At 42.1% G+C, this 25,822-nt stretch overlaps 1 protein-coding gene across 3 annotated transcripts in view; it reads right to left on the minus strand.

The window, feature by feature from the left end:
- Window positions 1-3,678: 3,678 nt before the first annotated feature.
- The window catches only part of SMPD4 (sphingomyelin phosphodiesterase 4), a 38,765-nt gene continuing 16,621 nt past the window's right edge, over window positions 3,679-25,822 (minus strand). For 2 of the 3 annotated variants that reach the window (XM_075897972.1, XM_075897973.1), the window contains 10 exons: window positions 23,926-24,015; window positions 20,697-20,842; window positions 19,944-20,034; window positions 18,036-18,136; window positions 15,190-15,353; window positions 14,169-14,374; window positions 13,269-13,502; window positions 7,435-7,566; window positions 6,482-6,610; window positions 3,679-5,737 (listed from right to left, as the gene is read on the minus strand). In XM_075897972.1, the coding sequence (XP_075754087.1) occupies window positions 5,411-5,737; window positions 6,482-6,610; window positions 7,435-7,566; window positions 13,269-13,502; window positions 14,169-14,374; window positions 15,190-15,353; window positions 18,036-18,136; window positions 19,944-20,034; window positions 20,697-20,842; window positions 23,926-24,015 (1,620 nt within the window). In that variant the 3' untranslated portion in view covers window positions 3,679-5,410. The remainder of the gene's footprint in view (window positions 5,738-6,481; window positions 6,611-7,434; window positions 7,567-13,268; window positions 13,503-14,168; window positions 14,375-15,189; window positions 15,354-18,035; window positions 18,137-19,943; window positions 20,035-20,696; window positions 20,843-23,925; window positions 24,016-25,822) is intronic. The other variant, XM_075897974.1, reaches the window with a different exon arrangement.

The following is a 25,822-nucleotide window of genomic DNA, read 5'->3' on the forward strand; positions in this document are numbered from 1 at the left end:
AGCCAGACACCTGGACAAGGAGACCACAGCAAGTGGCACTGGAAATCAGAGAGGCTTTGAAAAACAGTTTTGTGAATGACCAGAGACACAAGTGTCATGTGCATTGCACTTAACAAGGTGCCTGTTGCATTAAGTGTGTTTGCCTGTGAGCCCAGGCTTGGCAAGGAAAAAAAAAGTCCCATCATGGCTTGGGAAACTGGTCAGGTTCTCTTTCCTGCCCTCGACTCCCCTCCGCACCCCACCAAGAATCCCATGAAGCTGCTCATAGAAGCTGCATGTTTCCAGTGATGACTCAGACCATCCATTTGCCTCTTGTTTTCTGGGATGCCTGCCCTGAACTCCTTTGTTTTTATACAGCACTGCTGGGTGTTCCTGGTGTAGCCTCTCTCCATCATGCCATGCCCTGTGTCAACTTGGCATGTAACTCCTTGTGAAAAGCAAGAGTACCAAAACAGATTTTAATGGTCCTTAATGTCAATGGAACAGGCTTGGTGTTGTGGACTAATTGTTTAGAAAAATCATCCTAATGAGGCTAAGTCTGACCTAAAGGACTAGTGTAGTCCAGACTATATGAGAGGATAAGCTAGGGGAAAAATCTAGATATCCTAAAGGCTTTTGCAGATAAGTTTACGATGCAAGTCTACATTTCTTATTCTGCTTTTGCCCTTCAGCTTCATCTCTTCCATACCACTTTCAAAGTTGCATTGATTAATTTTATGCTCAGCAGTAAGAACAGTGATTACACAAAGCTATGTGAACCAGCTTTCTCCCATTCAAATAATATTTTGGCAACTTGGACTAACATAATAGCTAGCCCGGTATAGAAGCCAACTATCATGTGACAATGGATAAGTGTTATTTATATAGGCCCCATGGTAGGCAAGATGCTTTATAAAAGTTAAATGATAAATCTCTACCTAAAGTTGTTTACCAGAATGAAACAGATTTTTAACTCAGGCCTGAATCAGGGATGTGAAAAAGTAACCAGTTAGCTAATTACCTGATAAGTATCATCTTTACTGGGTGAGGCTTACTGAGGGTGATTCTCACTGGGAACTGGTTAATGGACATCTGGGAGCAGACTGCGGCAAGCAGGGGGGGGGGGGGGGGGGGGGAGGTCACACTAGCCCAGCTAGCTGTCAACCTGCAAGATCCTGCATAAATGGTTTGAACATAAGAATGGCCGTACTGGCTCAAACCAAAGGTCCATCTAGCCCAGTGTCCTGCCTGCCACCAATGGCCAATGCCAAGTGCCCCAGACAAAGGGAACAGAACAGGGAATCATCAAGCAATCCCTCTCCCGTCACCCATTCCCAGCCTCTGACAGAGTCTAGGGACACCATTCCTACCCATCCCGGGTAATAGCCAATTATGGACCTAACTTCCATGAATTTATCTAGCTTGTTTTTGAACCCTGATAAAGTCCTAGCCTTTACCACATCCTCTGGCAAGGAGTTCCACAGGTTACTGTGCGCTGAGTGACAAGAAAGTTCCTTTTGTTTGTTTTAAACCTGCTGCCTATTAATTTCATTGGTAACCCATAGTTCTTATGTTATGGAAACAAGTAAATAACTTTTCCTTATTCACTTTTTCCATACTAGTAATATTTAATAGACCTCAATCATATCTACCCTTAGTCTCTTTTTTAAGCTGAAAAGTCCCAGGCTATGTCTACAGTGGCATTATCTTGCGCAAGAACTCTTTTGCGGAAGAGTTCTTGTGCAAAAATTCTTCCAGAAAAGAGCGTCTACACTGGCATGTGCTTTTGCACAAGAGCATCCATGCCAGTGTAAATGCTCTCTTGCACAAGAAAGCTCTGATGGCCATTTTAACCATAGGGCTTCCTTACACAAGAAATTCATGTTGCCTGTCCTCTTGCACAAGAACAATTGCTCAAGAGAACTTATTCCTGAGCGGGAGCATTAGAGTTCTTACACAAGAAGCCCTGATTTCATACATTAGAACTTGCGCAAGTCAGTGTACTTGAGCAAGAACTCGTGGCCAGTGTAGACAGGCAGCAAGTTTTTGTGCAAAAGCAGCTGCTTTTGCACAAGATCGTGCCAATGTAGACAAAGCCCCAGTGTCTTAAACTCTTTTTATATAGGACCCATTCCAAACCCTCTAATCATCTTTGTTGCTCTTTTCTGAACCTTTTCCAATGCCAAGATACCTTTTTTTGAATTGAGGTGACCACATCTTTACGTAGTAGTCAAGATGTGGGCATACCATGATTTTATACAGAGGCACAAAGATCTTCTCTGTCTTATTCTCTATTCCTTTTTTAATGGTTTTTTGACTGCTGCTGCACATTAAGTGGATGTTTTCAGAGAACTATCCACAGCGACACCAAGGTCTCACTCAAGTAGCTATAGCTAAATTAGTCCCCATCATATTGGATGCATAGCGGGGATTTTTTCCATTAGGCATTATACATTTGTCAACATTAAATTTCATTTGCCATTTTGTTGCTCAGTTTTGTGAAATCTTTTTGAAGCTCTTCACAGTCTGCTTTGGTATTAACTGTCTTGAGCAGTTTAGTATTGTTTGCAAATGTTGTCACCTCACTGTTTACCCCTTTCTCCAGATCATTTATAAATAGGTTGAAGAGGATTGGTCCCCGCATGGACCCTTGGGGAACACCACTAGTTACTTCTCTCCATTCTGAAAACTTACCATTTATTCCTATCCTTCGTTTCCTGTCTTAACCAGTTATTTTAACCTATGAAAGGACCATCCCTCTTATCTTTACTTAAGAGCCATTGGTGAGGGATCTTGTCAGAGGCTTTTTGGAAATCTAAGTACACTTATATTTACTAGATCCACGTTGTCCACGTTTGTTGACACCCTCCCCCCCCAAAGAACTCTGGTAGATTAGTAAGGCATGATTTCCCTTCACAGAGCCCATGTTGACTTTTCCCCAGCAAATTATGTTTATTTGTGTCTGACAATTTTATTCTTTACTAGTTTTAATTACTTGTTTTAACTAATTTGCCCAGTACTGACATTAGACTTACCAGTTTGTAATTGCCAGGATCACCTCTAGAGCCTTTTTTAAGTATTGGTGTCATATTAGCCATCTTCCAATCATTAGGTACAGAAGATGATTTAAAGGATAGGTTATGAACCAGTTAATAGTGTTGCAATTTCACATTTGAGTTTTCAGAATTCTTGGGTGAATGCCAGCTGGTCCCGGTGACTTGTTAGTGTTAAGCTTATCATTTGTTCCAAAAGCTCCTCTAATGACACCTGAATCTGGGACAATTCCTCAGATTGGTCACCTAAAATGAATGGCTCAGGTTTGGGAATCTCCCTAATTGCCTCAGCTGTGAAGACCAAAGCAAAGAATTCATTTAGTTTCTCTTATCTTTCAGTGCTTCTTTTGCATCTCGACCGTCTGGGGGTTCCACTGGATTGTTAGTAAGCTTCCTGTTTCTGATATACTTACACATTTATGTATAACAGGTTAACTGATTAAATGGGATTTTATACCCCTAGCCTGAACTCACTTCCTTTATGCCATCTACCAGAACAACTTGCAGTACTAAAAAGAAACTGACAAAATCTTACTAAAAATAAATGCATACCACAGTACTCACTATTTCACACACACACTGCAACACAGCTCTACTCAAAAAGAAGGTGCAATACAAAACATACCAGAAGACTTTGCTTTACATATAAGTCAAGCAAGTACTTTAATTGACACATGCTGATCCAAAGGAAAATCTTGTACCAAAAAGAAAAAAATTGAATGAACATGGATGAAAGTTTCTCTGGATTTGGTAAACAAACTGTACAAGCAGTTATCAGGAAACATGGAAAAATAGTTTGGGTGCTGCCAAAGAGTTACAAATTCTAATGTAAAAGAAAACTCCCAGTTAAGAGCCAAATGTTAGCTGTTTTCCAAACACGTGTCTATTAAATGCATACACACAGGTAAGAAAAAAAATGAACACACTTACTCCACATGATGTAAATCATATAGTACCTCTCATCTCTCTACTCAAAGGTATATTTAGTCCTTTACACCACAAATGCCACAATACATCTGACAGCAGCGTATGAGCAGGTTAAACGAAAGAATCTCAATTTACTTTGGTTAGTTCTTAAATAGTTTATTGCTGGGAGGTAGCACATTTGTGAAAGGGGCAGTGAGGGCAGAGAAGGATCCCATTTTATAGTTGGTACACAAACATCTAGTCAGAGCTCAAGTTCTGGAGGAAATGTTAAAAGATAAATTTTCCTGCTACAACTGAGTGAGTCTCAATACCATGGAAGGTACAGTTTCTCTGATAGTTTTATACTACTGGTGTGAAGTGATTGATTTATTCCCACTAGATGCTAACTGCCATCACAGTGGGAATGCTGGATAAATAGCATCTGGGAATATCCAGAGAACTAGAATTTTAGTTTAGATGAATGCTGAATTCTCCCCTTTAACACATGATTCATGGTGACGTTAAATGCTAAAAGAATCAATATCCAGAGTTACTCATTTTTAATAGACAGGGACAGTGAAAAAAACAAGTAGGTATTGGTTCAGAAAAGGGAATTCAGAGTTACATCCTGGGCTAGGCTATGGGATTCTAGCTGTCACATCCTTCTTTCCTTGTATTCTGAAATATTTATAATGCATTTTTTTTCAAATCAAAGCAAGTATATGTACCTGGCAACAAGATGCAACTTCCCTCTCTCATTTCTGAGCCAAACCATTATTACCTATTTCCAGGGCTTGCTGAACCGCGGCGACCCCTGCTCAGCAGCCACTCTGTCCGGCGATCTGCGCATGCACAGATCGCCCAAACCTGGCTCTTCCGGGTTACAATCTACTCACCATGGGCAAGTAGATTGTATTATTTGTCGAGCCCTGCTCTATTTCCTTCAGTTTTCTGTTGTGTAACTTAAGCCAAAAACTTGCTTCTGCTAATCATGTCATGTTTGTTCTATTGCTTTCTTGGGATTCAGCTTTCTGTCCAGAACTCATGATCTGTGACTACTATTGTCTTTGTCAGACTGAAAACCCCTCCCCACAGCAACATGATAGAAAACCTGCAGAAAGCAGCTCAAATGGCCAATTCCCACATGAAGTGGGATAAGTAAAAAAGCTGCAGTATGGATATAGTGTCAAATCTAGGGCTGTTTGTATGTGTATTTTTCCCATACTGCTTTGAGCTGTCCGATTTAGCTCCACAACTGTTGGAGCTTGTTCCCAGAACCACAAGCAATGTCTCATCCTGCATATTCAATACTCTGTATAGAAAAGGGTTTATCAAAACTGAATTTACATAGATTACAGTGTCTTCTACAACCACAAACCCAAAAGTGATCCTTTTGCTGAAACCTTTTAATTACTAAGCACTGTACTTTTATCCTGTAAAGGTGTTTTACAGTGTACACTGAAGGGCAACAATTAGTGTTGATGAGGTTTCCACCTTTCAGTGAAGAAAGTCATTACTACTGCATAAAGTAGATACCCAAGAAGAATTATGAATGTGCAAGCCAGTGGTCCAACACAAAACCAGGATGCAAAGAAGTATATCATACACAAGGAAAGAAGAGTCCTGTAGCTAGCCAGAAATCTCAGACTGATCCTTGGTTGCGGAGAACGTCTTGATCTTTGTTTCAGTACTGGGCTATGTCTGTTCCTCTCTGCAGGGAATGGGTTGGTAAGATGATAGCGACACAATCTGCCAATAAAGTCTTCCCTAGAGCAGAGAATCTCCATTTGATCAGCAAACTAAGGTAAGAAAAACTTAAAGTCAGTAACAGAACAAGAAAAATGTAAGCAAAATCCATAATTTATTTTTTAAGTTCACACTGGAAAATTTTTTGTATTTTGGTGTCTATTAAGGAAATAGGAAAGAGGATTATAGCAATTAACTCAGCGCACATATGTATTTCAAAATATAAAATTGTTCCAACAAAAAGATACACGTGTATTGTAGTAATTCTGCTCATTTACTATTAGTGGTACAAAACACTAAACCAAGAGAAGGAAATCTGGAATAACAACAGAAGTTGTGCCACAAATCTTATGTCATGACACAGTGGAGAGAGGACTAACCAGCACATTGCAAGGCAGATCTTAAAGGAGTAAGAGGCAGGAGGAAGGAATAAAAGTGATTAACCCTTTTCCTGCTTATTTTGACATCTAGGAAAAGAGTGTTTTTTCATTATGGTTGCATGTGCTAATGTGATTCTGAGAAGGATATTCCTTCTACCTCATCTACCATGAACAATACATTTCAGTGTACTGACCATTTCTGATTTCAAGAGAATGTTGTGACATTTGCTGTGACTCTTGAGCAATAGGAGAAAAAAAAGTGATTCCAGGTTAAGAGAGCCCTATGGAGTATCTGCAAACTCATGTAGACGTCACATTAACGGTGAGAGTATAAAGCAAGTGTGTAGGCTGTACAGAGTCAGAGGGAGAATAGGAATACGCAACTGAAAAGAGAAAGCGACGTCTCACTGGACTTACTCTTTGATTAATTGCTGAGGATAACTGGAAGAACAGTCGCACTAGAGTGGCATTTTCATAACTTCTAATGGGCTGGAGCTCAGTATCTCCCTGGTACTCTATCTCAAACCTGCGCAAGCCATTTATGATCTACGAACAAGAAAGAAAATCACATTAACGATATATGAGAGAGAACTGTCGGTCTGTCCAAGAACTCCTCCTCAATGGTAAGAGCTAGGACCACCAAATTCAGTAGGCAGCTTCCTCTTATCATAACTTCAACACGGTCAGGTTTGGTTGTTCCAGGACAAGAGGGGATTTCCTCTCAAAACCAAAAGGAAAAGAGACAGAATCACCAAATCAAGTACAGTCCTCCAAACGGATATGACTAATGTTGAAAGAGGGCTCAGGGCAGGCTCAGGCTGGGTATGCAGAGTGCCTTCCCCCCAGCTGTGGCAGCTCCGTGCTAGCGGGTCTGGGAGGGGGGCCAGCCATGACACCCAACCTAGAGCTGCTGCTGCTAGGGGATAGGTGGTCCCTTCCCTGGCCCCCACCTAGCCTAATCTGGACCTACCCCAGTCGGGGAACATGGATCCCTCCCTCAGCTGTACTTGCTGCAGCTACGAAGAAGCACTTCTCACCTGGCCCCAAGCTGCGGTGGTTAGAGCAAGCTGGGATACTCCTCTCTTCCTGGGGCAGCCTGAAAACCGAACCCCTCATCCCAGCCCCACCCCAAAGCAACGGTTCAAATGAAGCCTGGACATTCCATTTTATTTTGCAAAAAATGGAAATTAATTAAGGACCCAAGTAACACTGGGTAAATATTCTAGTACTTTATAGCTCAGATCTGAAATGCATTGATACTGGTCTCTCTCCTCTCATCTCTGACAAGCTATTTATTCTGCTGTAGAGGCATAGGCTGCTTTCTTAAACAGATGCTCTAGAACTACTGGGCTGGAAGGTTTCTCTCTTACCTGATACCTGCCAAGAGGCGTAAGAATTAGTCCTGTCTCACTCTCAACGCAGTCTGGAAGTTGCTTCTTTCCATTCTCATCCTGAGCTGTTCCACAGTTCATCATCAGCTGGGTCAGCTGGGCTTCATTCAGCTAGTCAACAAGATCAATTTCTTCATAATTACTCGGTTTAACCACCTTTTTCTGTTCTATTTCCCTATTCACCAGCTCCTGACAACCACAAAGCCAGTGACTGGCAACAGAACAGGAACTGAAAACAATCCATTTACCAGACTACAATACAAATTTAAAAAGTGACTAACTACTTAGATGGCAAGCCCTGGCAGACAGAAGAATTGTTTGCTCAGTGCATCCTGGTTTCTCCCAGCTGTTACTAAGTTCTATTTTCTCTCTTGCTATATGCAGACAGAGCTGTAAACAGAGGAGTTTGAGTGGGAGTTCTGTTGGAGGAGAAGTTTGTATTTGGTTTTGTATTTGTATTGTTTGTATGTGTAGAGGCTTGTAGGGGCAGTGTGCTGGGAAAGAAGCTGAGCTCTGATTAGGGGGTGGGCCTTCACTGATTAGAGGTCCTATAAAGGTAGCCTTCCAGTCAGGCAGCGGCACAGACAGCAGCAGCGGCGCAGGATCCAGCAAACAGAGCGGTCAACAGGGGAGTTTGAGTGGGAGTTTGGACTGTAGGACTCGTTTAGGGTTTGTTTTTGCCATAGGGGGTGTTTTGGGGATTTTTTGTGTGTGTGTGTTTGCTGGACTAACAGGATTTAGGTGAGAAGGCTGATTAACACAGAGACAGCAGTGGCCATAACCCAAGCAGTGGCGGACACAATGAGAGTGAGTGGATGTGGCAGCTGTGGTATGTATATGATTCTGGAGGGGGTACCTGAAAAGAGTTTTGTTTGTATGAAATGCCGCCTAATAGAACTGATGGAAGAAAACATCCGAGGATTGGAGATGCAGGTGGAAACTCTGATCGAGTTTAGAAGGGGGTTTGAGCAGATGATGGAGCAAAGGCATGAGGTGACTGAAGGGGAAAGCTTAGACATGCAGACTGAAGCAGGATCAAAGGCCTCTGAGGAGGGACGGCTGGGCGAAGAAAATGGACAGTAGAAGCATGTGACTATGAGAACCAGGCAGAGGAAAAGATGGGCCAGTGAAAGAGAAATAGAGCTCAAGAACAGGTATGCGGAGTTGGAGACTGGAGAAGGGATACAGCCGGTGGCCACTGAAGGTGGAAAGGCAAGGAAGAAGAGAAGAGTGGCTAGTCCCATACATAAAGGGGAGGAGTCGAATGGGAAAACACCAATGATGAGCACCAGGAGGATACAGGATGGGTTGAAGTTAACAAGAGAAGATAGGAATGGAAAGGACTTGCAGCCAGAGGAAACAAGGGATAGACCAGAGAATCGCACTGTCACCAGGAAAAGGCAGGTCTACGTGATTGGGGACTCCTTATTGAGAAAAATAGGCAGGCCTGGAACCAGAGCTGATCCAGAGAATAGAAGGGTGTGCTGTCTGCCAGGTGCTAAGATACGGGATGTCGAACTAAGGTTGAAGAGGATCCTAAAGGGAGTGGGAAAGAATCCATTGATCATCCTTCATGTAGGAACAAATGATACGGCTAGATTCTCGCTGGAACGAATCAAGGGAGACTATGCTAGGTTGGGGAGGATGCTTAAGGAAATCAAGGCTCAGGTGATCTTCAGTGGGATTCTGCCTGTTCCTAGAGAAGGGCAACAAATATGTGACAGGATTATGATGCTCAATAGGTGGCTCAGGCAGTGGTGCTATAAGGAGGGCTTTGGGATGTATGGCCACTAGGAGGCATTCACAGACAGAGGACTGTTCTCTCGGGATGGACTTCACCTAAGTAGGGAAGGAAACAGACTTCTAGGATGGAGGCTGGATCAACTGATTAAGAGAGCTTTAAACTAGGAATTTGGGGGAGATGGTTGAGAGATGTCCAGGTAATCTCTATGCTGGATTTTAGCATTGAGAGGGAGGAAAATGAAGTAAGAAAGGATATAGCCAGGGGTAGGAGATTGAACATAAGGAGGGAGGGCAGAGTGGATACTAGTCTAATAGGTCATATTGGAGGTACAATGTCCATGCCAAATGGGGTAAAGAATGTGAGTGAGGTGAAATAGCAAAAACGAAGATGTTTGTACACCAATGCGAGGAGTTTAGGTAACAAAATGGAGGAACTAGAGCTACTGGTCGTGGAAGTGAAACCAGATATTACAGGAATAACAGAAACATGGTGGAATACTAGGCATGACTGGAGTACAGGTATTGAAGGGTATGTGCTGTTTAGGAAAGACAGAAATAAAGGTAAAGGTGGTGAGTAGCATTGTATAAATGATGAGGTAGACTGCAAAGAATTAAAAAGTGAAGGAATGGAGAAGACAGAGTGTCTGGGCAAAAATCACATTGGGGAAGAAAACTATTAGATCCTCCCCTGTGATAAAGGCTTGGGGTGTGCTATAGACCACCAGGATCTAATCTGGATATGGATAGAGACCTCTTTAATGTTTTTAAAGTAGTAAATACTAATGGAAACTGTGTAACCATGGGAGTCTTCAACTTTCCAGATATAGACTGGAGAACAAATATTGGTAATAATAATAGGGCTCAGATTTTCCTAGATGTGATAGCTGATGAATTTCTTCATCAAGTAGTTGTTGAACCAACAAGGGGGGAAGCCATTTTAGATTTGGTTTTGGTGAGTAGCGAGGACCTCATAGAAGAAATGGCTGTAGGGGACAACCTCGGCTCAACCAATCATGAGCTAATTCAGTTCAAACTAAAAGGAAGGATAAACAAAAATAAATCTGAGACTAGGGTTTTTAATTTCAAAGGGGCTAATTTTAATAAATTAAGGAAATTAGCTAAGGAAGTGGATTGGACTAAAGAATTTATGGATCTAAAAGTGAAGGAGGCCTGGGATTATTTTAAGTTAAAGTTGCAGAAGGTATTTGAAGCCTGTATCCCAAGAAAGAGGAAAAAATATATAAGTAGGTGTTTTAGACCAAGTTGGATGAGCAAGCATCTCAGGGAGGTGATTAAGAAAAAGCAGAAAGCATATAAGGAGTGGAAGATGGGAGGGATCAGCAAAGAAAGCTACCTTATTGAAGATCAAGCATGTAGGGACAAAGTGAGAGGCTAAAAGTCATGTAGAGTTGGACCTTGCAAAGGGAATTAAAACCAATAGTAAAAGGTTTTATAGTCATATAAATAGGAAGAAAACAAAAAGAGGACGTGGGACCGCTAATCACTGAGGATGGAGTGGAGGTTAAGGATAATCTAGGAATGGCCCAATATCTAAACAAATACTTTGCTTCAGTATTTAATTAGGCTAATGAAGAGCTTAGGGATAATGGCAACATAACAAATGGGAATAAGGATATGGAGATAGATATTGCCAAACTCGAACATCTTAATGGGAGTAAATCAGGGGGCCCAGATAATCTTCATCCAAGAATATTAAAGGAACTGGCACATGAAATTGCAAGTCCATTAGCAAAAATTTTTAATGAATCTCTAAACTCAGGGGTTGTACCATTTGACTGGAGAATTGCTAATATAGTTCCTATTTTTAAGAAAGGAAAAAAAAGTGACCCAGGTAACTACAAGCCTGTTAGTTTAACATCTGTAGTATGCAAGGTCTTGGAAAAAAATTTGAAGGAGAAAGTAGTTAGGGACATTGAGGTTAATGGCAATTGGGACAAATTACAACATGGTTTTACAAAAAGTAGATCGTGCCAAACCAACCTGATCTTCTTTGAGAAAGTAACAGATTTTTTAGATAAAGGAAATGCAGTGGATCTAATCTACCTCCTTTTCCATAAGGCATTTGATACAGTACCACATGGGGAATTATTGGTTAAATTGGAAAAGATAGGGATTAATATGAAAATTGAGAGGTGGATAAGGAATTGGTTAAAGGGAAGACTACAATGAGTCATACTGAAAGGTGAACTGTCAGGCTGGAGAGAGGTTACTAGCGGAGTTCCTCAGGGATCAGTTCTGGGACTATTATTATTTAATCTTTTTATTACTGTCCTCGACACTAAAAGTGGGAGTGTGCTAATAAAGTTTGCAGATGACAAAGTTGGGAGGTACTGCCAATTTAGAAAAAGATCGGGATATCATACAGGAAGATCTGGATGATCTTGTAAATTAGAGTAATAGTAATAGGATGCAATTTAATAGTGAGAAGTGTAAGGTTATGCATTTAGGGATTAATAACAAAAATTTTAATTATAATCTGGGGATACATCCGTTGGCAGTAACGGAAGAGAAGGACCTCTGAGTCCTGGTTGATCACAGGATGACTATGAGCCGCCATTGTGACATGGCCATGAAAAAGGCTAATACGATCTTGGGATGTATTAGGCGAGGTATTTCCAGTAGGGATAAGGAGGTGTTAGTGCCGTTATACAAGGCATTGGTGAGACCCCAGTTGGAATACTCTGTGCAGTTCTGGTCTCTCATGTTTAAGAAGGATGAATTCAAACTGGAACAGATACAAAGAAGGGCCACTAGGATGATCCGAGGAATGGATCTTGTCCATTATGAAATCCTGTCTTATGAAAGGAGACTCAGGGAGCTTGGCTTGTTTACCTTAACCAAAAGAAGGCTATGGGGAGATATGATTGCTCTTTAAATATATTAGAGGGATAAATACCAGGGAGGGAGAGGAATTATTTAAGCTCAATACCAATGTGGACACAAGAACAAATGGATATAAGCTGGCTAGTAGGAAGTTTAAACTTGAGATTAGATGAAGGTTTCTAACCATCAGAGGAGTGAAGTTCTGGAATAGCCTTCCAAGGGAAGTCGTGGGGGCAAAAGACCTATCTGGCTTCAAGATAAAGCTAGATGGGTTTAAGAAGGGGATGGTTTGATGAGGTAACTTAATCTTAATTAATTGACCTTTCACTATCAGTGGTAAATAGGCCAAGGGTGGGAAGATAGGAGTTGTTATAGAGAACTTTTTTCTGGGTGTCTGGTTGATGAGTCTTCCCACATGCTCAGGGTTCAGCTGATTGCCATATTTGGGGTCGGGAAGGAATTTTCCTCCAGGGTAGATTGGCAGAGGCCATGGAGGTTATCCGCCTTCCTCTGTAGCACGGGACACGGGTCACTAGCGGGAAGATTCTCTGCATCTTGGGGTCTTTGAACCATCGTTTCAAGGACTTCAATATCTGAGATATAGGTGAGAAGATTATTCTAGCAGTGGGTGGGTGAGATTCTGTGGCCTGCATTGTGCAGGGGGTCGGACTAGATGATCAAAATGGCCTTTCTGACCTTAAAGTCTATGAGTCTATAAGAGAACTTATGTAAAGTCTCTCTGCTTCCTTTTAGGTTAATGAAAAAGGCAGCCTCTTTCTAGTATCTCCTATTAGCTTTATCGCCTTGTGCACACCCTTTTGCATTTCTATGAAACCTTCTAATGTAAGATGCTAAAGTGTTTTAAAAACACTCAGCCATAAAATGCCCCTTGGTAGGCAGGAAAAATATGCGATTTTTAAAGTGGTCACTTATAGCAAAGTACCTAGAGTAAGATAGCTTGGCCTTGGCATTCACTAGTGCAAAGCACCCACAATTCTAGCAATAATCAAGCTGTTTACAAGCACTCAGCACCTCGGAAAAAAAAATCCTGAAAGTGTCTCAAGATGGCCATTTTTGAATAAGTGGCCATTTTTGAAAATTTTGCCCTAAGTGACTTGATAATGATCATACTGCAAGGAAGTGAGAAATCTGGAAGTAGATTGGGAGTCGGGATTCCTCCATTCATGCTACTTCCTAGTGACAGCACCTAGAAGGAAGTTACATACCCGAAATATCTGGCATAAGTACTCCTGTGCCTTCTCCAAATATTCATCTGTTTTCTTGATGCTGTCTTGCCCAATTTCATCTAGGTCATTGCCTGTATAGCAACCATTCATGTCAGAAGGGACAAACCTAAACCAGGATAGGAAAGACTGACTAGCCATGGTCTCTGCAGAATGGTCCGATATGGATTTGGCTGTTTGCTGGGCTTGGCCTATTAACTGGGCCAGCCTCAATACCTGAAAAACAAAAAATGGGAGGGTGACTAAATAAAGCAACAGAATAAAGGACACAAATCAATAAGCACGCACCAGCATGTGCACACAGGTCCGATGGTCAGAACAGAATCAGTACATTAACTCAATTAGCTGAAAATGGACTTGTGCTGGTAGCAGTCATGCACCCCATCTCCAACAGAGTAGGGAAGTTATAGCAGCTGAAGTACAGAGGGGAATGGGAGTGTCCCTCTTCATCCTTTGAGATGCATCTTCCTTCAGATTATTAGCCTGGTGCTTAGGGAGAGTCTCTCTCTCTCTCTCTGCTAAACCATTGGTGATTGCCTTGCTGCTGGCTATTGATTGTTAACACCATGAATCAGAAAGACACAACCACTGCTGAGAGATGAAACAAGTACATGGCCATAGCAGATTGCTCCAAAGCAGTATGCCTAGTCTACCTCACTCCTCAAGGCTGGAAAGCAATCTGCACATTTCTATTTTAATACTTGTCCTGGGCTTTCCAATCCGACCCTACAACCAACAACTCCTCTTGATTTACTCTCTACTTTTAAACAGATACAATTTCTCCCCTCTCATGTGACAGAGCAGATATTCACTGTGGATTCATTTTCTTCACATCAGCAATAAAGGGCTTATGTGGAGCAAGTAAGCAAGATAATTTCTTACCAAATTCCTGACTTCTAGACCAAACATCTGCTTGTACTGGGAGTCCTGTCCTTCCAGGCAGTAAACATGACTCTTCACCTTAAATGAGGCATCTGTGATTGCTGGAGGCCATGATGACAGGAAGCTCCCACCAAGAGTGGGGCTCATAAAAATTCGGTGTTGACGGTGAGGGATAACAAGTTCCGGCTCCAGGAATAACTGCTCCCCTAGAAATGGGGTAAGATAATGTGGGGTGGAGAAGACTAGGTTACCTTCCTTCTGATCTGGAGTTCTAGCAATACAGGTTTTTAACTACTCATTGTAACAAGGCTGCTAGATTATTTGGTGGGAGGAGAGAGGGCAGAACCCTAGTTATAAATTCAAGTTTTTCACTTGTAAAGAATAAAGTGCTTTCATTATTATAATGCCTCTAAAAGTCTATAGACAGAGTACTTCTGGGTCCTGCATGGCTGGTGGAAAGGATATTATGATCCCCATACCTGTCCAGCTGAGCATGTTCCAGCACCTGAAATTGTTGCTGCCCAAACTCTTCTGTCCCCACCAAACCTTTCCTCTCCCTGCCCACCATATCCTAATACTCTCAACATGCACCTTTCAAGACACTTTAAACTGATATCTAGAACTTGGGGTGCAAGTTTTTGATAACTAGCCATCTTGCTGAAGTCTGAGTAAATATATACATTCCTGAAGGTATTACAAAGTTTTACTTTTGAGTTAATAACCAATCACTACAAACAATAAAGAGCTGGCAGATAGAAGGAGTTTTATGTTTACTGAAAATATTCTTTCCACACTAGTTAGTACAAATAAGAATCAGTGAGACTGATTAAATGAAAATTAGAAAAGAAAAAAGAAAAAATTGAATATACGTTTTAAACCAACACTGCAAATAGGAACAAAGACATCAGATCACTGAATTTCAATGTCACACGAAGCAGACAATTCATATTTCTCCACGCTTCTGAGGCAAGAGTCACCACAGGACAGATAACTGCAAGGAGGCAACATGATATTCATGTACCTTTCTGGATCATTTCAGCGAGGTTGGGCTGAGCAAAGACCTTGGCTACTCGGAATACCATCAGGGCATTTTTAGCACTGACCAAATCCGTGCGGAGAGCTCGGTTCAGAAAGCTTACAAATAGCTTGGTGTACAGCAGCAGGTTCTCTTGAATGAAGGGAGCCCTGCCAAAGTGATGGTGGTTTTATGAATACAGATATTAAAATGAGTAAGTATAGTCAGTCTTCTGCCAAATAAATAATCCCATAGAATATATTTTAGAACTCAACCAGAATGATCTCATCCTTTCCATTTCCCACAAAGACAAAAGAATGTCCCTCCTTACTCAAGAGTTTTTACTTATCCATAGCAATCTCTGACATTGTGCTGGCAGATATCTAGTTGCATAGATGTGTAACGGGAGGACTTCAGAGGCAAGCTGAAATCTCATGTGTGATTTCTATCAAAAACAATGACTTTACCTCCTCCCAGATAAATATCCATGAACCAGGGAAACTAGTGCAGACTCTCCATGAAGCCCACCCTCACTGCTAAATGGTTTGTGTCACTACAGGTCTTAGAGAAGGAGAAGGTGCCTCAGATTAGTTGGTAAAGTCAACGCACAGTCACTTGCAGAACTCATGGCCGAGGGATGTTGTAATGGTCAAAACTATAACAGAGTTAAAAAAAGCTGGATAAATATATGGAGGATAGGTCTATAATAGATGGTCAGGGATGCAAAACCATTCTCTGGGCATCCCTAGCCGCTGACTGCCAGAAGCCAGGAGCGGACAAGAGGATAGATCTCTCAATGACTGCTTGTTCTGATCATTCATTCTGAAACATCTGGTATTGGCAGAAGACAGCGTTAGAAGGCACCAGAGGTCTAACCCAGCATGGCTGTTCTTATGGGTCAGGATTTTGGATTCCACACACTATGCAATGAGCAGTGTAGTTTGTAATGCTGAAGCCACCTAGAAGGAACTGGATGGTCATACAAACCACCCTATACTGGAAACCTACTGATCTTACCTTCTTACCTACATACCTCTAGCTTCCATCCAGGACATGTCACATGATACACTGTCTACAGCCAAGCCCTAAGATACAATCAAACAGACAAAGACAAACACCTACAAGAACTTTATCAGGCATTCTTAAATACCCACCTGGGGAAGTGAGGAAACAGACTGACAGAAACAGACAAGTACCCAGAAGCCACCTACCTCAAGACAGGCTCAACAAAGAAAACAATAGAACATCACTGGTCATCACCTACCACTCCCAACTTAAACCCCTCTAGAGCATCATTGAAAATCTACAGCCAATCCTGGAAAACAATCCCTCACTCTCACAGACCTTGTGAGACAGGCCAATCCTTACCTACAGAAAGCCCCCCAACCGTAAGCAAATACTGACCAGCAGTCATACACCTCACTCAGAAACACTCAGCCAAGAACCTATTTCTGCAACAAACCACACTGCCAACTTTGTCCACCTACAAGCGACACCATCACAAGAGCTAACCACATAACCCAAAACACTAAGGGCTCATACTGCACATCCTCTAATGTGATGTCTGACATCAAGCACCAACAATGCTTCCTCTGCAATGTATAGTGGCCAAACTGGACAGTCTCTACGACAAAGGATTAATGGACACAAGTCAGATATCAGAAATGGTAACACACAAATCTGTTCGAGAACATTTCAACCTCCCTGAACATTAATAATGGATTTAAAAGTAGCCATTATAGAAAGGAATTCTATCACTCAAGTACAGAGGGAGACTGCTGAACTGGAATTAATTTACAAGTTCAACACTAACAACTTGGGCTTGAATAAAGATATTAACTGGTTAATGCGCTACAAAGACAATTTCCCCCACCTTTGATGTTCATATTTACATATCAAAAGTTATGAATGGGACACATCCAGCCTGATGCAATTAGTTACATTAACACTGGTCCTACAGTGGAGTGATTTTGCTGAATATCTATCGATCAATCTAGATAGAGCTCATTATATATTAGATTTGTTAGTCTCAAGGTGCCACAGGACTGCTTATTGTTTCTAGAGAGACTTTGTTGAACACATGAGAGAGGGGGAAAAAAAAAAAAAAAAGACTCCAAGGAGACCACACAGAACAAACAGTGAACAGGGCTTATGCTTCTCAATATAACTTTAAGCCAAAGAAACACTTTTACTCATGTCAGGATGATAGATATGCCATCTTTGTTCTTCTTCAGCAGGAAGGTCAGTCTGGCACCTGCTGTGCGAAGTGAGCTATATGGAGTAACATGTCAGGAAGAACCAAATGGGGGTAAACTAGAAAGCAGTTCTTAACCTTTTCTATTCTGTGACCCCACCTGGCAATAAAACAAGAGAGTGCTTGGTCTCAATTCCATAGTTCAAAATCCATAAACTGGATGTTTACAAGGAACAACATTTACAACTCTGCCTTTGAAATTTTTGTGTACAACTTGAACCTCCTTGCTCTGGCATACCTCCTTACTTGATACACTTGAACCTCTTTACTCCAGCATACCCTGGGAAACAGTGTATGTCAGATTAAAGATTTTGCTGGGCCAGAGAAGACGCAGTGGGGCCTCGACATGAGGGGATGGGGCACTTACCTGCCACCCTGCTCCCGGGAGTACAGTTGGCTTCACACTCCCCACTGCTCCAAGGCACTACCCCACACCAGTACGGGAGCAGTGAAGAAAAGCCTCAGGGGAATTAGCTCTACATGCTGCCACTCCCGCAGCGGGGACACCCAGAGTACAGAGGTCTAGTGTAGTTAATAAATGCTGATGTCAGAATTAGAGCGACCTGCAGATTCTGCTCAGGAATATTCCTATTTTTACCATTTCTCTGACACACTGCGAGGCTGAGGCTCTGCACCCAGAAGTGGTTTCTCTGGAGCATATCTCCAAGGCTGCAAGTAACTTAGCCACATCTCCAGCACCTGAGGCAAGAACACAAAAACATACAATATCAATTCAACAGAAGAAGAAAGATTTTGCTTGTCTGTTCTATTAAGTCTCTTGGACGATAACACTTTCTTGCAAGAGTCTCAGGCCTGAAGAACAAGTTTTTGGTGATCATGTGCCCTTGCATCAGCGCTGAAGAGAATTAAATGTTTAGCAGCAATTCATTAACAAAACATTTTAGGAAATGCTTTGTTGTACTGAACAAGCAGTTCCACCTCTACAACGAGAGGAAAGCGTGCACACGCGGCTGTCACAGAAAAGAACATGCACTTACCAAGCAAACTGATGCACTAATACTGGTGTATGCAGTGTTGGGCCTAATATATTAGAGAGACAAGATGAGGGATATAATATCTATTGGGTTGGAGAGAAAGACTCAAGTATTCAGGTTTATACAGGGCTCTTCAGATCTGGGAACCATACTTCCAAGATCAGGCCTCCATCAAGAATGGGTTGTAGTTTCTGAGGATACCTCAACAGTGCCAGTGTGGGATGGTAGGTGACAACCAGGGTGTGTAGTTGGAGGGGTTTTATTTCTGTACTGAAGCAGGTTTTCTCGGGGTATTTGGGCGGCCTGTTCCATGATGGGATGTGCTTCTCCGGTGGAGTGTGGTAATTTAGTAAGGCGGTTTTGAGTGTGTTAAGGTGTATATCCTGGACTTTATCCTGATTGCAGTGTCCAGGAAGTTGGTGCTAGTGTGGGAGCATTCCAGAGACCTTAATGGACTGGGGGGTGGGGGGGCAGGGCAGCGGCGTTGTTGCTGAAGTTACATCTGTCCAAAGGGTGAAAATACTATCAACATATTCCAGATATTGTATTGATGCCATGGTGCATTTGTCCAGACATTTTTCAAGGGGACTGACTCAAGGAGATAGGGCCTATTGAGGAGCCATCCTAGTATCCAGACCCGTTCTGCTGGTTTGGACAGAGTGCAAAATTGTTATGCGTGAGGATGAAATGGAAGAGCTGGCTGATGTATTTGGGTGCATACTTGCCGGCTGGCCATTGTCTTATAAATACTTGAAGCAGGCAGCTATGCCCTCAGTGCAAAGAACGCTGGGGTGAAGTGACACCCATGCTGGCAAGGACAGTGTTCTGAGGGAGGCTGTTAATGTTGCAGAGTTTGTGGAAGAAGATGATTGTGTCTTGGAGGAACCTGGCCCTTTTCTTGATGCATGGCTGGAGGATGGTTTCTATAAATCCCAATATTCATTCAGTGCCACAGCTTGCTTGGACTCCCTTGTTTGTATATCCTGGGAAAAGGGTAGAAGGTCCCTGGAATGATTTCTTGGAGAGGTGGAGGGGCAGGGCAAATTTCTAAGGGGGTCAACTGGCTGACCAACCAACCTTCCCCGAGGAGGAGAAATGTATATTAAACATATCTTGACAGAGAAATTAAAGCCACATTCCTTCTGGTTTGGTTAGTTACAAGATTAGAGCATATTATTAGATAGCCTGTATGGATACATTTGTCCTATTTGTATTAACAAAAACAGGTTCTCAACTAGAGATCATTTCCATAAAAGGAAAGAGAAAGAAACAACCACCACTCAATTTCACCAGTATCTCAGAATCCCCCCTTCCACATCTTGCTACACTTCATTTCTAACTCTTATCTTAATAAATGTTTTAATTTCCCTCCTCCTGAGGGAAAAAACCAATCAGGAATGGGGAACAATTCTATAAAAATAGCAGTTTTATCACTGTGGTCAGCTCAATGTTTTATTAAACACTAACTCGATTTTTGTACAGACTCAGCAATAATATAGGCTGGTACATACAGCTCTGAAAGAGGCATCCAGAGGCCAGTGGCCAAAGCAATGCTGCAGGAAGACATAAAGCTTCTGCTGGACAAACCGAGGAATCACAACTCTGCAATGAGATTGAGACACAAACACGTATAAACAAATAATAGATAATAAAGTAATACCGCCAACGTTTAATACTGACATAATGAGTTTGGATGGGTGTTCTCAAATCATGGTCTCTTTCAAGATGAAAGTCAGTCTGCAGAGTTCTAATCCTGATTCACACAACCTGCAATTCCATGACCTAAGACAACTGCTTTGTGTTCTTAAATGGAATTTCCCTCCACTGTTGTGTTACAGTAACACAACTCTCTCTCTACCCGATTCTGAATTGCAAGTCTCCTTTGCAGAGAAATATACAGAAATTAATTCTGCACCAGTCTGACTGCTCTTCTAAACTGGTTTCAACTTCTCGCTGTTCTCAGAACAAATGCTAGCACCTGTACAGCAGTTTAATCCCCTCTCCCTTTCCTGAAAAAACAGAAATATTTTCCACTGTGGAAACATTCTTGAGTGGGAGCTAACTACTTCCTTCTTCCCTATTCTGATCTGGACTCAATCCCAAAGCACATGAGGAATGTGACAACAGGTTCTCTCATCCTCCTAATAATGCAATTTCTGACAGCCTTGCAAACAACTTGCTTTCAAGTGCTCAACAAAGGCAAAACTGCCAAGGTGTGTATTGGTGTACTGCATGCTCAAAAGGCAGTTTTACAGTATGCCTACCTCTTGAATTCCTCCAGCGGGCTGGCTGTATGGGAATGGGCTGAGGGCGAGAGTGGTTCTGGTTTCAGGCTGTTGGCAAAAGCGTGTAGATGCTTCACAAGTAGTCTTATCACTAACACATGCTCCTCGGTGGGTTTAAACGACTCCTGGATTCAAAGCAATAGGCATAAAGATAAATTTTACGGGTTAACCCCCTATGAGGGAGCTTAACACAAAGGTATTTTCATATCAGATATTTAAACAGATCAGGAGTGTCCCTAAATGTTTAGTTCTGCACTGATTTGAACAGATTATTTCCCCAAAAGAACAATTTGCATCACAACTCTGCCTTCAATAGCTTACTAACAATATTTGTATTCACTGTAATGACCGGGAGAGAGGGTTTTATCACTATTTGCTTCAAGTTATGGCAACCCCTAGAGAGTAGTAACAGAACGTCATTAAGTTTTAGTTTAACTTATGCCCTCCCAGGAAAAAATAAAAATACTAAATATTAATAAATAAATTAAAGAATGGGTGTCTGCTGTGGGTATCACCAAGAACTATTGTTATGCTCTCAGCTAACTCTCTACTATGCCTTCCTTCTTATGTGGGTTTTCTCCTTCCTCCTAAAAAAAGAAAAATCCTACACAAAGGTATGGTAAGAGCAATATTGCTTCTGCTGCTCATGCACTGAATGATTCGGTTGCACTTAACATAGGGGTAAGTTTGGAAGAGTGTTTGGCTGGGGTATTGTTACTGGAAGTGTAGGAGACAGGAAGATCTTTTTCACACAAGAAACAAAGGGGAGCAAGTCTGGTATTGCTGCCAGAAGAAGGATATATAGGTCTAGGGAAAATCTAAAGGGCGAGAAAAAGGGAATCAGGGGCATCCTTCCCGACTTCTGCAGAGAACATGAGAACGGCCATACTGGGTTAGACCAAAGGTCCATCTAGCCCAGTACCCTGTCTGCCAACAGGTTCCCCAGAGGGGGTGGACCGAAGACAATGATCAAGTGATTTGTCTCCTGCCATCCTTCTCCATCCTCTGACAAACAGAGACCAGGGACACCATTTCTATCCCCTGGCTAATAGCCTTTTATGGACCTAACCTCCATGAAATTATCTAGCTTCTCTTTAAACTCTGTTATAGTCCTAATCTTCACAGCCTCCTCAGGCAAGGAGTTCCACAGGTTGACTACGCGCTGTGTGACTACAGAGCCCAGTGGCACACACCAAATATACTCATGTTGTAACCTGCCTTGGAAACAGTAAATTAGTCTCAAACCACTATTGAGAGCTGATTTGTAGAGCATTTTTGTTTTCCTAAATCTCACAGCTCTTGATGGTTGTGGGAGAGGAAGGATAGCCAAACAAAAGCACCATGGTAACAAAACCAAGTGCAATGGAGGGTCCCACTGGGATGTTAGCGGCAGCTATGAAAGGAGTTTCCTGGATGCTATACTGAAGTGGTAATTCAGGTAAAACAACAAAGCAGCAGAATTTGATTACTTGGGACGGGCTGTTTTGTTTTTTGGAAAAGGCGTTCATTTTTAATTGTGTTTATGAGCAATTCAGAACAATTCTTGAAGCTGTGATAACACCTTAGAGCCTCTCCTAATTCCAATGGCGGTGAGGAAGAATGCTACCAGCATTCACATGTTTAAACAGTTCTGAACATTCCCTGACCGCTTTTACATAGCAAGGTTCCCTCTGGCAAAAAGGCTCAAATCTTGAGTAATGGGAGGTGGTGAAGGGCCTCTTACTGCAACAGTGCAGTTGAACCAATGCCTTTTCTAAAGGGAGTAAAGTCCCTATTACTAGGATTAATGAAGACTTCATTTGTATTCTTGCCAGTATCCATCCCCAATGGAGGTGAAGCTATAAAAGGCGTCACACTAGTTGAGAAGTGGCTGTAAATCAGTTAGTCTATATAAAGTCTGAAAAAGAAAATACCTAACAAAGAACTTTTGGGAAGGGTCTTTCTGATGCAATGAGCGTAGGCCAAAATTTTCAAAAGCTAGAATGTGTCTGGTTTTCACTTCAATCTGGGCACCCAACATCACCAGTCACTTTTTAAAATCTTGGCCATCAACTACCTCCAAGAAAGCATTCTCCATTATTTTATAGGAGTTTCCCACTGTTGTTTGCGTGGCAGTGTTTAATTGCATTTTCACACTAACAAATCCTCTGACACTTAAGAGCTGTTTAACAGGCTAATTTCCTCATAAGATGGACCATAAGCATCACCATGAGCATTGTTCTTTCATCTTAAAAGGTAACTTCTGTTCCCCCTGCTCTTTTGAAAAGCTTTAACTGTCAGCTCCCATTTGCAGGAATGTTCACACAACCATCCAGGAAGGTGGAAAAGATACATATTTCACATACATTTAAGAACACCACTGTGGCTTGGCATGATGATTTAAGGCTATAAAACCAAGCACCTGGTAGCAAATCCTTATTTTCCTTCTTAAGCAGTATGATGATTAGTAATAAAAGTGTTCGTGTGAAAAGCAGAGAACTCAATGGTACAGGCAAGGAGAATTCATACCAACATTAACTTGGCTTTATGGAATATGCGCTCCACCAAATGAGGAACCACTGAATAAAAGGGCTGAAATAGGGGAGGATGAACCCAGGTGCCTGCTCCAACAGGAATGGCGTTCCAGGTACGTCCTCAATCGGCAGATGGGCAACCCACATACCCCTTCGTGAAGTTAGGCAATTAAGCTCAGGCTGCCAATATTACTTTAACACTGTCCAGCTCTGTTCTACTGGAAGTGCAGAATGATTGTTTCCATGTTACCTACCTTTCCCATTAGAGATACAGCTGTGCAATTTCTGATCTCCTCTTCCCTTCAAGATTCATTTAAAGGAGCAGTGCATGACAATCACGATTCTGTCATTAGCAAAGCAAGTTGTTGGGCCAAGGAGGTATTAGCACAGTGCCAATTTTTTTCCCTTTACAATCTATTGAGAGATGCGTCTCTTAAAATGAAGAGTCCAGTTGCTCCTTTTAATATGTGCTATTCAGCTAACATGCTTTTCCATGGTGTTCACCTGCATCTCTCAGTATGTGCTGCACCTAGCTTTGCCAAATTTTGTTTCAGCGGAACTAATCTCTGAATCATCTTGCAAACCAAACATTGGCTGTACAGCTGCCTTTTCTGCTAGTGTCAATTAATACACTTTGCAGATTATATGATGAAACAAGATTTTTAAAAAGAAACAAAATGAAAAGATGGTAATACTTGGTATGCGTGGAGGGCCTGGTAGCCGGATTGGGCAGGACTACTGTGGTGTGTACTGGAGATACTGAGTCGGTAGTGGAGAACCTCCAGCTAAGAGACAACAGAAACAAAAAAGGAGGGAAAAAGAGAGAGAGAAAAGCAAGAGAAAAAAAAAAAACAAACAAAAAAAACAAGAAACAGTGAGAATGATCCAAAGGAGGAGGGGTGGGAAAAAAAAATGGAAGTCACAAATACAGTTCATGACAACATATCACAACAGCTGCAGCCACAGTATCCTCTTCTTCTGGGGCTCAGTTGCCCGATTCCACAGGTACCTTGACCCTCACTCAAGTTGGGAAAGTAATTGACAGGATGTTGTTATTGGGTTCACAATTAACAGTGGCCGGGGAGCAGTGGGGGAGGGGGAAAGAGCTATGATTGGGCAGACTTTGTCTTTGCCTCTACCACAAAAGCAACAGGCTTGTGTCAATGACCCAACAAGCAATGCACAGAGCCATACAGCTTCCATGTTGAGGAAATCTTAGGTTCATGAAAAGAAGTCGGATCTCTCCACTTGAAAACACCTAAACTATGCAGAATGCTTTGAAATGGAGCAAACCCAGAAATTTTTCTGAAAACTTTTAGTCCCAAACTAGTGTTTGGAAGGTTACTATAAAGTCATCCCTTAGCCTACAGAGCATTGGGAAGCCAATGTTTGAGGCTTATGTGCCAGAGAATCATAAGAACGGCCAGACTGGGTCAGACCAAAGGTCCTTCTAGCCCAGTGACCTGTCTGCCGACAGTGGCCAATGTCAAGTGCCTCAGAGAGAATGAACAAAACAGGGAATAATCAAGTGATTCCCCCCACCCCGGTCACCCATTCCCAGCCACTGATAGACAGGCTAGGGACACAATTCTCATCCATCCTGGCTAATAGCCATTGATGGACCCAGCCCTCCATGAATTTGTCCAGTTATTTTCTGAACTCTGTTAAAGTCCTGGTCTTCACAACATCCTCTGGCAAGGAGTTCCACATGTTGACTGTGGGCTGAGGGAAGAAAACTCTCTTTTGTTTTAAACCTACTAGCTATTAATTTAATTTGGTGACCCCTTAGTTCTTATGTTATGTGAACAAGCAAATAACTTTCCTTTTCACTTTTTCAACATCAGTCATGATTTTAATAGACCTCTTTCATAGGCAGGCAAGTGACTAATCGACTAGCTCATAAGCAAAAGCTTATTGGATAGTCGACTAGTCATTCTCTCCCCCCTTGCTGCCTCTATCACAAAGAGGCAGCAAGGGGGAGGGGGAAAGAGGAGAGGGTTCTGTGGGGAGATGGCTTAAAAGCTGGTTCTCCCCAGCTCCAGCTCTGTGGGAGGGGGCAAGGGTGCAGGAAGCATTCCAACTTTGAAATGTACAAGAGCTCCAGGTGGGGATCTTGTACATTTCAAAGAAGCAGCACTGCATGGAGCTTGGGGCCAGCCTGGAACTTTGAGTACCCCGCCGGCCCCAGACTCCATGCAGCACATCCTCTTTGTACAAGAACCTCAACAGGGACTCTTGTACATTCCAAAGGTGGAACACTATGCTAGCCCTTAACGACTAATCAAATAGTTGATGGAAATCCCTTTGATTAGTCAATCAAAATTTAACATCCCTACTCTATCATAACCCCCTTAGTCTTCTCTTTTCTAAGATGAAAAGTCCCAGTATTTTAAATCTCTCCATCTGGAAACTGTTCCAAACCCCTAATCATTTTGGTTGACCTCTTCTGAAGTTTTATCGATGCCAAGATATCTTTTTTGAGACAAGGCGACCACATCTGTACACAGTATGTGAGATGTGGGCGTACCATTGATTAATGCAGAGGCAATAAGATATTCTCTTCTTATTCTCTATTCCTTCTTTTATGATTCC

The sequence above is a fragment of the Pelodiscus sinensis genome, chromosome 15 (genome assembly GCF_049634645.1).
Source record: "Pelodiscus sinensis isolate JC-2024 chromosome 15, ASM4963464v1, whole genome shotgun sequence".
Taxonomy (NCBI): domain Eukaryota; kingdom Metazoa; phylum Chordata; order Testudines; family Trionychidae; genus Pelodiscus; species Pelodiscus sinensis.